At 37.4% G+C, this 13,686-nt stretch overlaps 1 protein-coding gene across 2 annotated transcripts in view; it reads left to right on the forward strand.

Moving 5' to 3' along the window:
* LOC140152619 (intermembrane lipid transfer protein VPS13B-like) overlaps positions 1-13,686 on the forward strand; it is a 50,296-nt gene that overhangs the window by 15,319 nt on the left and 21,291 nt on the right. For both annotated transcript variants that reach the window (XM_072175029.1, XM_072175028.1), the window contains 18 exons: positions 64-278; positions 669-996; positions 1,450-1,564; positions 2,389-3,162; positions 3,520-3,726; positions 4,172-4,259; positions 4,736-5,453; positions 5,584-5,721; positions 6,195-6,407; positions 6,887-7,096; positions 7,514-7,794; positions 8,370-8,481; positions 8,893-9,113; positions 10,176-10,366; positions 11,011-11,192; positions 11,636-11,772; positions 12,672-12,875; positions 13,205-13,369. In XM_072175029.1, coding sequence (XP_072031130.1) covers positions 64-278; positions 669-996; positions 1,450-1,564; positions 2,389-3,162; positions 3,520-3,726; positions 4,172-4,259; positions 4,736-5,453; positions 5,584-5,721; positions 6,195-6,407; positions 6,887-7,096; positions 7,514-7,794; positions 8,370-8,481; positions 8,893-9,113; positions 10,176-10,366; positions 11,011-11,192; positions 11,636-11,772; positions 12,672-12,875; positions 13,205-13,369 — 4,499 coding nt within the window. The remainder of the gene's footprint in view (positions 1-63; positions 279-668; positions 997-1,449; positions 1,565-2,388; positions 3,163-3,519; positions 3,727-4,171; positions 4,260-4,735; positions 5,454-5,583; positions 5,722-6,194; positions 6,408-6,886; positions 7,097-7,513; positions 7,795-8,369; positions 8,482-8,892; positions 9,114-10,175; positions 10,367-11,010; positions 11,193-11,635; positions 11,773-12,671; positions 12,876-13,204; positions 13,370-13,686) is intronic.

A 13,686-nucleotide genomic window follows, 5' to 3' on the forward strand; every position in this document is an offset into this window, starting at 1 on the left:
CATGTTAAGTTGTAATTTTATTTTATTTTGGCCTAAAATGTATGCCATCCTCCTATTATTCAGGTGAGAAGCTCCCATGGAATTTGCGTGCCTCAAACTTCAGTGTGTACACAGCTCACTCGCCCCACATACTGTACTATCTACTCCACCCAATGGGAATGGCAGCTACTCTTGGAGTTACAGCTTCTGCTGCTACTCCCTCTGCAGTCAGACCAAGTCTTGGGCTTTGTATTCATGCAGACATGCAGGCTGTTACAACTTGTGTATCTCACCCACAGGTAAGAAATATATTTGAAAGATACAGAGTGTCACTGAAAGATTCGTACCGGAAATAGTTTGGGTTCTTTTGCTTACCTGCAAGGATAAGTAACCAAATTGAAACTCAGAAACACAAAGTATATAGTTTTACTAATAGTATCCTTTTTAAAACATAAAATTTACTTGTTGTTTGGGAAATACAGCTATTTCCCCGTAATTCATTACAGAGATTTTTTCCATGGATGATTCATTGTTACACACACATACACGACTGACTAACATCGTGCAGCAATGGGGGGGGGGGGGGGTGTATGTGTGTCTAACAGTTAATCATTTGTAGTATGTGTAAGCAGTTTAAAGTAAATATTCATTGCACTATGTTTTTTCTATATTGGTTTATAAATTTTCAGATGTTACTTATGTTCAACCTCATCAAGCAAGTTTCTAGTGTTGGTCGGAAAATTCCCTCTGCGTTCAGTTTCACCCCGCCCTCATCTGCTCACGTACCAACATCCCCAAGCAAATCCTTGCGTGTGCTAAGCAGTGTGACGTCGTCAGGGCAACCAGAACCTATAGAGACCACATCAATATCATCTCCCATTGAGAGCGTAGCTTCTCCAAGGCCAAGTGAGGAAGAGACTCCAGAGATACAGACAGGGCTCAAGTTGTCATTGTGGTTGCAGTGGACATTACAGAAGTTTGTAGTCAAATTGTATGGACAAGAAAAAGAGCATATAGGTAAAATAAGACATTTTCTATTGAGTTTTTCACCATCAATTGTGACATGATCCAACACTCACAGATCTTTCTTGACTTATGTCATCCTGAAGAGTTTGTGTTGTAATTTTAAGACTCATAATATTTAGAATGAAATGCACACGCTTTGGTGCAGCACTTACGCTAGTTGCGTGTTATGTAATGTGTGATTGGCAGACACCAATACACAAGCATAAGTTGGGACTTTATATTGAAGCGCACAGTAACAAAAGCCAAATCATTTTCGCCAATTATAACCTGAACAAACTCTATGATAGCCAAATCTATGAAGGGTATTTATACAATTTTTTAAACAACAGGAGTTATATCTCAGAATGATGCCCTTCATCATTCTCCTATTGCCTCATAATACATTGCATGTTTTTCTCCACCTCAACTTGCTATTATAAATCATACCTCTTTATATTGTTCTAGATACCAAGATGAAATGTACTGTTGAAGACTTGACCACTAGTATAGATGTGCAAGATGTCTACTCCAAGATAAGCTGCAAAGTTGGAGCTCTCAATGTCATGCATTATGCAAAGAGGTAAGTATTTACATTTTTATAAATAATAAAAAGAAATTGTCACTGAATTAATTGTGAGCTAGTAGCTACTACAGTTGGTGTAATTTAGCATTTTTGACAGATACCTATAGTGCTTTTACTGTATCTGGTCAATAACATCAGCGCATATTTCATTTGGGGCAGCTTCCATTCTTGTTTCACTGGCATACACACACACTCCACAAACATCCCCCCTTGCACACACATGTAATCACCTCCAAACCTGGATGCTCATTAGGACTATGTAAAGTTTGCAAATACAGACATCTGAATCCATACTCAATCTACATATCAAACATGTTTTCCACCATTTCTTGTGAGTATGTGTATAAATATGAAATTTTACCTAGTAACTGCAGACGTTACATCTCATGTGTGATAGGAGATGTCCACAGTTTTAATGTGAAAAATAAGTGTCCTCATTTCCTGACTTTTCCCCATGCAACCCTACCCCATACACACACCCCCACACAGGTGTGTAAAGAATGCTGCTTTGATGCTTGCATGAAACAGTTACCTCAATGCACTCACTGCAATAGGCTAAATGCACTATAGTAGAACTTGTACCAAAAATGTACTATAAAGACATTTATTTCAGGTTGGTTCATTACTCAAAGCTAAGTTTATAGGGATCAAACCCTTATGATAAGGTAGCTAAGGAGAATTCTTCCGAGTAGGTTAAATATCAATAGCATTGACATTACGACCACGTTGTGGTAAAAGTATTGGATTTTAAAGTGGCCATTGTTGTAAAAACATTATTGTTGACTAATTTAGTAACCTTTATGTATTTATCTTGTTTTTAGGGAAAGCTCTTGGCATAGAGGTGCATTTAAGGGAGTGGTCTTTTCTTGTGATGATACTATTACTCATGACACCCAAATACTTGGTGTTAACATCGCCAACAAACCTACACCAAGATCTTTCAATCCTTTCGCAGCCAGCAATACCAAACCGACAGACATCAAGAAAGCGCACAGCTTTCTTACTTTCACCTGGACGAGGGCCCTATGCAAATCAGTCTCCCAGAAAATGTTTGGTAGGAAAGTTGAAAATCTGACCAAGCTTAGTCCTGAGGAACAAGCGTCAGCACGACAACAGTTTGTGAATGAAGTCATTATAGCTTCACGTCCATTTGATCTGGTGCTGTGGTACCCTGTACTGAGCTCAATCACAGGATTATTTGCGTTGGATACATCATCTCCAGATCCAAGGACTCAGTCAGAACCATTGCCATTCAGGTCATGGAGAAAACGAAGTCCCTCATCAGCTAGTCTTAAAAGTGCTTCAGAATCTCAAGCAACAAGAATTAGCTCCCACAAGAAAGTTCCATCTAATAATACCAATTGGATGACCAACCAAAATCTTCCATTGATATACATGGACTGTAAGGATTTCCGTGTATTTGTCCCAGCCAAAGAACCATCTACCAGTGATGCAGACCTGTCAAGTAAGGAGGATGGAGAGGATACTGTGAGCTTAGAAGGAGACACATTTGTTTTACAAGTGAATTCAGTGGTGCTGTCTCCTCATGCTGATAATCCATTACAAAGACTGGTGGTGAAGAAAGATGTATATAGGTAAGCCGATTGACTATTAAGTAATAAATGTAGCTATTTGGTTATTACAACCACTGGGTCACTGCTAACAATGTGTGAATGAATTATCTAGAGAATTTAAATAACATCTAAAAAGTGAATATGTAATGATTGACTTTTGTCTCATATCACTTGGTCATGTTACCAATACAGTTACTCGAAGCCAACAAAAAATTCTCTCTGTAAAACTTTTGTATGAAATTCATTTTGATCATGATAAGTTATTTGAATCAAAATTTGATAGCCTTTCATTAAAGATTGCAATTCTAGCTGTTGAGAGATAAATATTTAAAAGAGAATAATTGTAAACTCATAAATTTCGCTTTTTGTGCCACACAGAAAAGCTGTGCAATCTGGCATCACTGATAGACCTGGGTCGGAGATTGAAGATCGTCAGTATCAACTGGATATTGATGGCATGACAGTGAGTGTTGGCAGCTGGAAACAAATAGAGACTATTACTGATCAGAGCAAAGTCAAACCACCTGCAACAAGTACAACTATGACCCAAAACCCTGCATTAGAATGGAATACATCATTGCCAAGGTAGGTACAGACTTATTGAAAAGAGGGTAACAGGGGCCATGTCCCACAGTCCAGGCCGTAGGGGCAAGCTTGAGAATTGCAATGGTTACCTACTTTACCTCCATCACCATGTATGTGTACAACAGAATGTGTGATCACCTGCTTTTCCCTCCTTACCAGCAGTACAAGCCATACTTGAAAGTAAGGTTCCAATTTGTAGGATTTTTTTGGAGATATGCTGCAACTCGACTTTTAACCTTTAACCTCTACCTTTAATAACTTTTGCAAGTAAAAAAAAAGCACAGTGATTTATAGTGCGCTACGCACAGGCACAATGCCTTGGCGCAAAGTAATCCACAAGCCTCAGCACACTTTACAAGTATAACTTGGTGTATTTTTAAAATGAATATTTTCACTCTAACCTTGTAACCATTTTGTGTATTTTTGTTCATATGTGTCCACTTAGGCAAAACCCAGGAGTAGTAGGTTTGACCCCTATTGTGTTTGGATTTGATCTACGTGTTGTAGCAGCCCCTGCCATAGTGACAGGAAAGGTTGGTACCAAATTGCTTTGTCACATACATGTCAACTAAAATGCTGAATTCCTTTTAAACATGCTTGCTTAGTACTAGTGTAATGACAAGCCTATGCTATTTGACGTAATGCGCTGAACTGTTAGTAGTACACACATTTGTTTAATAGGATTCTGCTTGCAACTTTAGTATCTTATATATTTGGAAAGTGCTCATATGTTTCTGGAAAAAATTCTAAAGATACAGCTCAAAATAAAAGGAAGAAAATGATTTGGGTGCACTATTGTAATGTCTAGAACCATGCGAGGAAGAACAAATATATTTGCAGGCTCATAACATTTGCTGTATTTGAAAATCAGTGCAAAAATGTTTAAGGAATTTGTGATCCAATTTGTGTCAAGATAATAAGGGATATACATTTGTGCAATAAGTATCATAAAATTAATTTTTAACTTTTAACACAAATATACAAATATTGCTTTGTCCATCATTTTCAGGCTATCATTTGTGGTCATTCCCTAGAAGTGAATGCTACAAGCGACATAACATTCTACATCAGTACACAGCACGTATGCTTGATGCAGACAATGCTTGAACACAACCTACAGGCACTTACAAACCCTGCACCGAAACAACCCATTTGGAGCCCAACAGAGGGCGCTCACTCCAATGCCCAACAGTCCTATTCTGCAGTGCAATATAGGAAGCCTCTTCAATTGGAAGACAGTGGTATTGGAAGTGAGGAATCATTAAGAATGGACATTAGTAATCAATTGCATCAGATTACTGTTGATGTTGGAGCACCGCCCAAATCACTTCATCATAGTCCACGTCCTGTTGTGATCAAGCCAAAGTTTGTCAAAAGGACATCAGTGATGCCGTCACACAATCGGCCTGCCAAACCCAAATCAAAACATCTTACTCCAAGTGATATTCTCTTCACTGCTGGAAAGATCAATGTATTTCTGTACTCAAGGGATTTAGGAGATGTAACCTCTCCACCTCTAGGAGAAAGTGGAGCAGTTCAGCTGTTGAATGCCTCAAGTGTTGCAACAGAAACTTCCATTGTTTCTGAAGGGAAGATACATCCATTTTTGCATCTGGAGGTTTCTCAACCATCAGCTATTGCATCTATTGAAAGACATCAACAGAAAGTAGAGTTTTCTATCTACGACATCAGTCTTGATGGTGCATCTGTCAAGAACTCTGCTGTTGGTAAGTACAAAATGTCTGTTAGTACTGTACTTCTTAACCATTTTTAACCTACTCCCACCCTGCAGTCAGTAGCATTTTGTAGTATTCGGTGACTTTAGGCTTAGTCTAATTTGTTTTGGTGTTTTATCAGAATCCACAGAACCATTGCCTTCAGCACCAGACTACACTGTTCCATGGTTTGAAACATGTCCAGGAGAACCTGATTCTAAGACTGGTGTGAGACCATCATTGGTAACATTGACAGTTGGCAATATACTGAGTAAGAAAGGTTAGTATATACTGTCAGAGTCATCTAACAGTACAGGCAGGATTTGTGCGAGTGTGTATTGCTACACAGCAAGCTAAACCTCCATTTAGCATTTCTGCTAGAGTTTGAGTGTCATATTCAGCATACTTAAGGGCACTAACCCTCTTTGCTTGCCAAGATTCTTGTACAAACATTTTGGGGGGAGGGTGGAGGTTCCAATGCCATAATAATTTCTAGGCTTTTACTCACTTGGCAACAGGTCAGCAATCACTTTCCTAAGACCTCTATGTAAGCATTTTGCAGTTTGAAATCAAGTCTTTAAGACACCCCTAGAAAAAATTAGTTCTAGACCCAAACCAGATAATTGATGCAGGCTTCAAACTCAAATCAGCGGCTATGATGCAGGTACAGTAAGTTCTTGCTATTACAATTATTTTGATAAATTAGTGTATCATAATATAATCATGAATGATCATTTTTATTTTAATATATAGCAAGCTTGAGGCTGAATGTTGCAAGGCCAGTCAAAGTCAACCTGAGTCTTACGAAAGTCAATCATTGCATGGAATTTGTGAAGAAGATGAGCCTGCCTAAGAAAGTGGAAATAGACACTAGACCCAAAGCCAAGTATCATGCAGATGGGGAGATTGCTTTTGTTTCAAGCCATAGACCTGTAGTAGCCTCATCAGTACCATTGATAATACCAGGTAATGCATGTTTGAAGGTAAATTCATATGTTGTAAATGTAAAGCTGACACCATCCCAACTCACTCAGTAAAGGCAGCCATGAATTTCTCCAGTATACTAACCCATTTGTCAGTAAAGGCAGCCATGAATTTCTCCAGTATACCAACCCATTTGTCAGTAAAGGCAGCCATGAATTTCTCCAGTATACCAACCCATTTATCACATGACGTCACCAACACTATGACATCATGTGACTATCAAGTACATTACATCAGTGTGACAAGGCACAGAATCGTCATTTAGAAAGCTCCCGTTTTGATCAGCCTTATTAGCTGTATATAGTAGAGCTTTAAGTTTCTACCCAGCATAGTAATGGTTAATGGATATGTGTATCTCAATTAGATTTGAGTCTACCAAGGAATATCAAACCCCATAATACAAGAATCTAAAAAGCATATAATTGTTATTGTTAAGCAACAATTTGCATTTTTTTTTACAGCCATGGGCCAGGTTCCTCAATCAACAAAGACATCAGATACAACCTCAGCAGAAGATGCAATGAATTTGTTGTTGAACATCACAGATGTTACCATAGATATGGTACAGTTTGTAGTTGTCTTGGCAACATACCCTGATCCTCAGTACCCTCATGTTGTGTTGTCATTGGGAAGCTGCAGAGGAAAAGCTGATATCACCAATGATATTGATGGTATGTATATTATCAATACAGATTGATGAGACCCTGATAACAATTTCATTTCCAATGGCACCATGGCTTGTATGGTGCAATGCTCACTACATGTATTATAGTAAATAGTAAACCTGCATGTTTGCATTATAATACAACTGTATACAGTTCCACAGCTGTTGTGGTTGTATTGCAAAGTGCATGGATTTTTGTAGCAGTTGCAATTTTGAACAATATCATGCACAAAATAAAGTTGCAACAATTTTGGATCCATTGCAATTACTATTATGAAACCCTTACATTTGGGGGGGGGGGCGGATCTTAGAAGATTTGGAGGCTACTCTGCATTGTAGCGTACAGGATTAGGATTTTACCAACATTTTTAATATGATTACAATATGTGCAAAGTTTTAGATTTTTATGATTTTTTTACAACAGGGAAACCTTCTGAATTAGCATCCACTTTAAACATCAAGGATTTGCAAGTGAAAACATCTTTGGAACATAAAACCAGACCACTCCTAGGACCAGTTACCATGGAAACAAGCCTGGATGCTAGATGGGATGCTCAATATGGTGGTAGAGGCAACACCCCTCGCATGACAGTGAATATGCATCTTGGTCATGTACCTGTTTGTTTTGGGCAAGAACACCTGACTTGCTTCACTATGATGCAAGAGAGAGTTATGCAGTATCTAGGAATGCCTGAACAGACAAAAGTAAGTGATTGATATTATGGATTCATCTATGTAAAGTTGTGTTTCTTTGTGGTCCCTGGACCCACAGGGGCCCTTAATTAGCAGCCCACTCGACCCCATGCATGTTGGCTTGTGCTTTGCACATTGGTTGGTAACATTAACTTCAATTCTTCAACATGCATCTTGCAAGATTAATTTTTATCTGCCATATAAGCAAAACTCTTACAAACAATGACTTTTTTGTTTTACATCTGTTGCAAATGCTTAAAAGTCCTGTCCTTTATTATACCTATAAATGTTGCCCTTTTCCCTTTTATTGGCCCTATATTTTTTTTCAAAATGTCCCTATATTTATTTATCTCTATATTTTTGCAAGGGGCCAGATGAAGCCCTATCATAATCTCATACTGTCGTATTATTACACAAACAGAAGAAGTAGGGTTCAGTAAATTATGTACCAATAACCCATGAAACACCCCTAAAAATAAAAACATAGTGATGTAATTGTTAAGCAACATTATCATTCATTGAACCAAATTGACATGACTGATTTAAATGGCCCAATGTAATCCTTTTTTTAATGATTTTCAATATAGCCTAAGCCCAAAACTGCATCAGTACCAAGCAAACAGCTTAACAAGAGACTAGCAGAGGAGAGTTCTAATGATGATCTCAGAGCAGGAGCATTCAAGTATATCACAGATTCAGGTAAGGAATCTTCTTTATCTAATATTTGATCTCAGATCAGGGATTCTCATTAGGTCGTCCATGTGCTAGATCTGACTCACAGACTCATAGGTGTTTGGCCCTCCATTGCTTGTAAGTAAATGTACATGTAATTAGAACCCCTGCATGAGATGAAACCTTATTATGTATAATCCACCAGAGTCTGTGGGGTGTTATAAACTTGTTTCAGGATAAATGAAGACTTGTACCCAAAACCCATCACCAGGTGTACACTGTGATAGACCATGTCTACGGAGTTCCTTTCTTATATATAGCCAAATAAAGCCCCCATCTTTGTACTCTTTTAAAAAGCTGGTTAAAAGCATCTTTTTGAAATTCTCTTTTGTGAATAGTTTGTATAAAAATGTTGTTGTCTTTTCGTAACTTTTTTAGAAGGCGGTGAGTTTCAACCCAAACCCAATGAAATCATATTCAGCTGTCCACCTCCACCAGACTTAAGTGTGTCAGGAATAGAGGATTATAATGGAGGTTGGGGCAGTATGAGTTGGTGCTACCCACAACCTAGAGTGCTAACTCGTGTCTCGGTTACACCTATCCCACTACACCTTGCTGATAGACCAGACGAAACTCAAGGAAAGGACCACATAGAGGAGGTGTGTTGAGAAGATTGCTCTTGTTTGTTGAGCTACTTTTATGTTATATTATAAGCTCATTATTTCTGTATTTCCCATAAGGGCCACTTTGCTTGTGTCAAAAGCTGACAAATGCCATGCCATTTTTTAAACAAAAACATTGGTAAAAATATGTTTTAAAACAATTTAGTTGAAGAATTTTTCATTATGTGTATAAGAATGTCAAGTTTTTGAAAGTTTCAAGAATCTCAAGCTTATTTTGACTGAGTTTGAGTCTGCCAAAAATGCAAAACAGGGGAAAACCGCATTTCACAATATACAGCCTGTCTCAAAAAAAATTGTGCAAGTGATAAGCGTCCTCTATGACAATTAGAAAATACTGTTGTGACATGATGCTTACATCAACGTCAAAGGCGTAGTCATAGCTCTCAAATGCCGTTTGTTCTGTTTAATTTGCTTGTTTTAATCTCGAGATATGTTTAATTAACAACGGAAGGGTAAAATCACAATTGTGCCACTTTTACTAAGAAAACTGTACATGTAAATCAATGACAGCATCAAGTTTATAAAGAGTTCCTTCGTGAAATCAAAAGAATGCATCAATTATATAACAATAAAAATTGTTTTTACTGTTTTATCATGATGCAGGTATTACATGATTCTCTTTTTCCACTTAAAACAGAGAAATTAGACAAAATAATGCATGCGCGCTGATGTTGATGCGTCTTATGCACGAGTCCCGAAGGGGAAGTGCATTAGACGCATCAACATCAGCTATCATTGATATGCATGTGCAGCCCTCTTCCCTAGTAAAAGTGGCACAATTGTGATTTTACCCTTTCGTTGTTAACTAAACATATCTCGAGATTAAAACAAGCAAATTGAACAGAACAAACGGCATTTGAGTGCTAAGACTGCGCCCTTGACGTTGACGTAAGCATCATGTCACAACGGTATTTTCTAATTGCCATGGAGGCGCTTTTCACTTGCACAATTTTTTTTGAGACAGGCTGTATGTAAGACATAATGATACTATTTATGTAAATGATACCATTTAATTATTCTGGTCTATCATTTCCACAGATTCCATGTACACTGGAATATTGGGATGACATGAGGAAGTGTTATAACATCTACAAGCAGCTGTATGTATCTGAGGTGGAATCCTATCTGTTTACCATTGACATGCCATTAGGAGAGAACCACTTGAAGATTGGTGAGGCTACGGCTGCACAGATATGGAGGGTTGTCTTAAACTCTGTAGCAGAGGAAATGTAAGACTTTCACACATAGAAAAGTTTGACAAAAATCTACATGGATTTCCACTGACCATCCAGGATTTGAACCTGGAAACTTTGGCTTTCTATATAGTTACACTGATATTGTGTCAACCAGGCCAAAAATGCTGTACTGCACAGCAACCAATCACAACTCGCTGTTGACCTGACATCAGATGCAAACTAGTTTTTTTTAATTCGGTCTTCAATTGTAGAGTCAGGTGAGGAAGAGCAGGTGATATTACATTAAGCTGGTCTCCAACTCCATCATTTCCCTCTAATATATATGAAGGAGCCAGAGTCGGGGATATTGAGAGCATCCCCCCATGACCTCAATTGAAGTGAAATTTAAAAGTTTACATTGAAAAATGGCCAGTACTTCATGGCCCCTCAAACCGGCCTAGTCCCCACTCCTCTCAATTGGATAGCTCATGTTATGCTTATAAAAGGGGCATAGGTTTGCATTTGAGAATTATATATGATCCATCACATGAATGCAAAAGTGCTGTGCATATTGAGTGCTTTCAAGGTAAGCAAACTCTCAGCTTAAGAAGTTGTTTAATTTCGTTACTTCAAAATATATCTAGGGATACTGCATATTAAGTTGTGTAATTTCCTTTTTCTTCATCATTTGTATTCAGTGAGGACATTCCATTGAGTCAGACATGCAGGAAGAACTTAATCATCACCCCTACAGCGCTGGCTGCATCTATGCGTATTGATTCCTACTTTGCCCCTCATCTAATACCAACCGCTAAACTAGCATTCAATATGGAGTGCTTGGAAATACGGCTGACTCATCATTTGTCACAGCTTGGCCAAGGTTGGTTGCATGATGATTGTTTTGTCACCAGAAGTCAAGATAGAGAAAATAAATATTTTCACATCAAACCCACACAGCATCAATAGATGATAAATCTAGTCTGAATTACAATTAACATAAGCTTATTTTATCATTACGGTAATAATATTCAAGCTCATACAATTTATGGGAGTAAATATTTCAAAACTGTGTTAATTGATACAGCTCCCCATGCTTTGTATCGTTCCAATGGAACAACCAATAGCTATGTTCAAGAGAGTATTAGTTTACTTCCCATGGACATCAAAGCAACTCAAAATGTCAACACGTTTAGAAGGAGATTTCAAAGGTCATCTGTTCAAGAACATATTCTTACTCTTAGATGATATACAAATTGTTTGTACATTGGACATTAATATATGTATTTGATTCTCTCACTTCTATCCCATCTTCACATTTTATAGCTCAACCTCATCAGATGAAGCCATTTAAATTTGATGGTGTAGCCCCTAATGAGCAAGAGTACATGGTCATTACAGTGAATAATACTGAACTCTATGGACAACACTGGTCAGGAGTGAAACAGAAATCAGCCATGCAGGTGAGTGGTGATTAAACAACTATTCTATTATACTATTCTATTACATTCACTTTCAAACTTGGGGAGTAAAAACATTCAAATGTATGCTTTGCCCATTATTTGCATTTTTACTGTTTCATACACATTATTTGGGTGTAAATGATACAGCTTTCCCTTTTTCCTAAATAATTGCTCGGTTAAGTGTAAATCATAGCATCACTTTTGATTATCAATGTCAAGTTCCACAAAATATATAATTTACATGGACAGAATTTTAAGAGCTTTAATGATAATGATAAATAAGCATCTAGAACTATTATATAACAGCTACATCAGTAAAACTCTTTAGGTCACAAATTAAAACAAACCTTATGGAAAATTACACTTAATACCTCTTAGTTCGGGTTACTTCTTAATTGTTTTTGTTTTTTCTCCCTTTTTATAAAATCGCTTAAAATTAACTGATCTCTTAGCATTTAGGCCTATAATCACATATTCACAAAATGTCAGCTTTCTTGTGCGATATACATGAGTATATGTTATGAAATCTTAATTTGTCTTACACTTATATTCTGCATGTTCTTTATTCATCTTTTTTTCTGCTTAGTTCTACATGAATGTATGAAAGAGGGTGGGGGTGTTTGTATGTATGTAATTGTATTTTAATAGATAAATTAGGAAACTTAGGCTAAGGTTAAGGGGGTGTTTGTTCAGGCCTTTTTGGCCTTCTGGGCATCTCCTCATTCAAATGTGTAGTATGTTTTGCTGTTATTGTATTGTTGTATTTTTGAATGAAATAAATTTTGATTGATTGATTGATTGATATATGGGATAGATAGAATCTGCCATAGACAGTATTCTGTGCTTTTACAGCAATATCGAGTGATATATTAATACACATTTTCTCTTATTTCTTGTAGCTTGGTACTTCTGTGCAATGTGATCTGCTTACCTATCGTAATCTGAATATGACCCCTTTCTTAGAAGAAGCAGGAATTGAAGCAACATTTGAAGCTCACTGGGGTCAGGATGTTAATTTTCTCCTCGACCTTGGGTCAGTTGAGCTCAGAGTTGGTCAAGGGTCAATACACTCACTCAATATGGCACTGCAAGCATGGAATCAGGTATGTTTATCTATATACGTGTAAGTGACTTAATCAAACTCCATTGATTCAGTTCTGGGAAGGGAATGTAAATATTTCCATGCACAATCGCGCACAAAATTTGTAAGAACACTCATTGTGTTGAAAGGGGCACTTCGTGATCCACAGCCTCATCCCTCATGCTTACTTCCCCCACCCGTAAAAAAAAAAGGATTCTTACATCATTAGAAACCTAGGGCTACTTAATGTTTGTTTGCATATAACCTTACTCACATATTAATTTTATGTTTCTTTAAGATATTATTCTGGCTTCATTTTTTGATTACATATTACTTTTGATGATATTTCAGTATGGTAAAGCAGAAGAGGAGCAAGTACTGTTTACATACTTCACCATCTGTAATGATACAAGTGAGGCATTGAGATTTGGTCAGGTTCACACAGATGAGGCCCTTGTCTTGGGATCTCGACAGATGCATGCATACAGCTGGAGAACACATAAACACCATGAACAGGTAAGAGCATTAGCCATATTTGTGAGTGTTGGTGATTATTGTGTGGTTTATTTGTTACAAAAGAGAAAGTCTTATTTAGTCAAAAGCTGACTTGTAAATGGTATTGTTTTTTAATAAAAATGTGACTCCCTGTTATGTCAAGAGAGATTAGGCCCAAAGAGTACTGACTTTGCCATGTTTGTATGCAGCTCAGAGAGGGTAAAATATATACCCCCAGATTATTTTGCTTTGTGCCCGCTAAACTTTGATTTATAGAGTGTGCTTGTTTGCGTATGAGTAATACATTGTGCCGATAATGCCTGTGCTACACGGGCAAA

Source organism: Amphiura filiformis, chromosome 5 (genome assembly GCF_039555335.1).
Source record: "Amphiura filiformis chromosome 5, Afil_fr2py, whole genome shotgun sequence".
NCBI lineage: Eukaryota > Metazoa > Echinodermata > Ophiuroidea > Amphilepidida > Amphiuridae > Amphiura > Amphiura filiformis.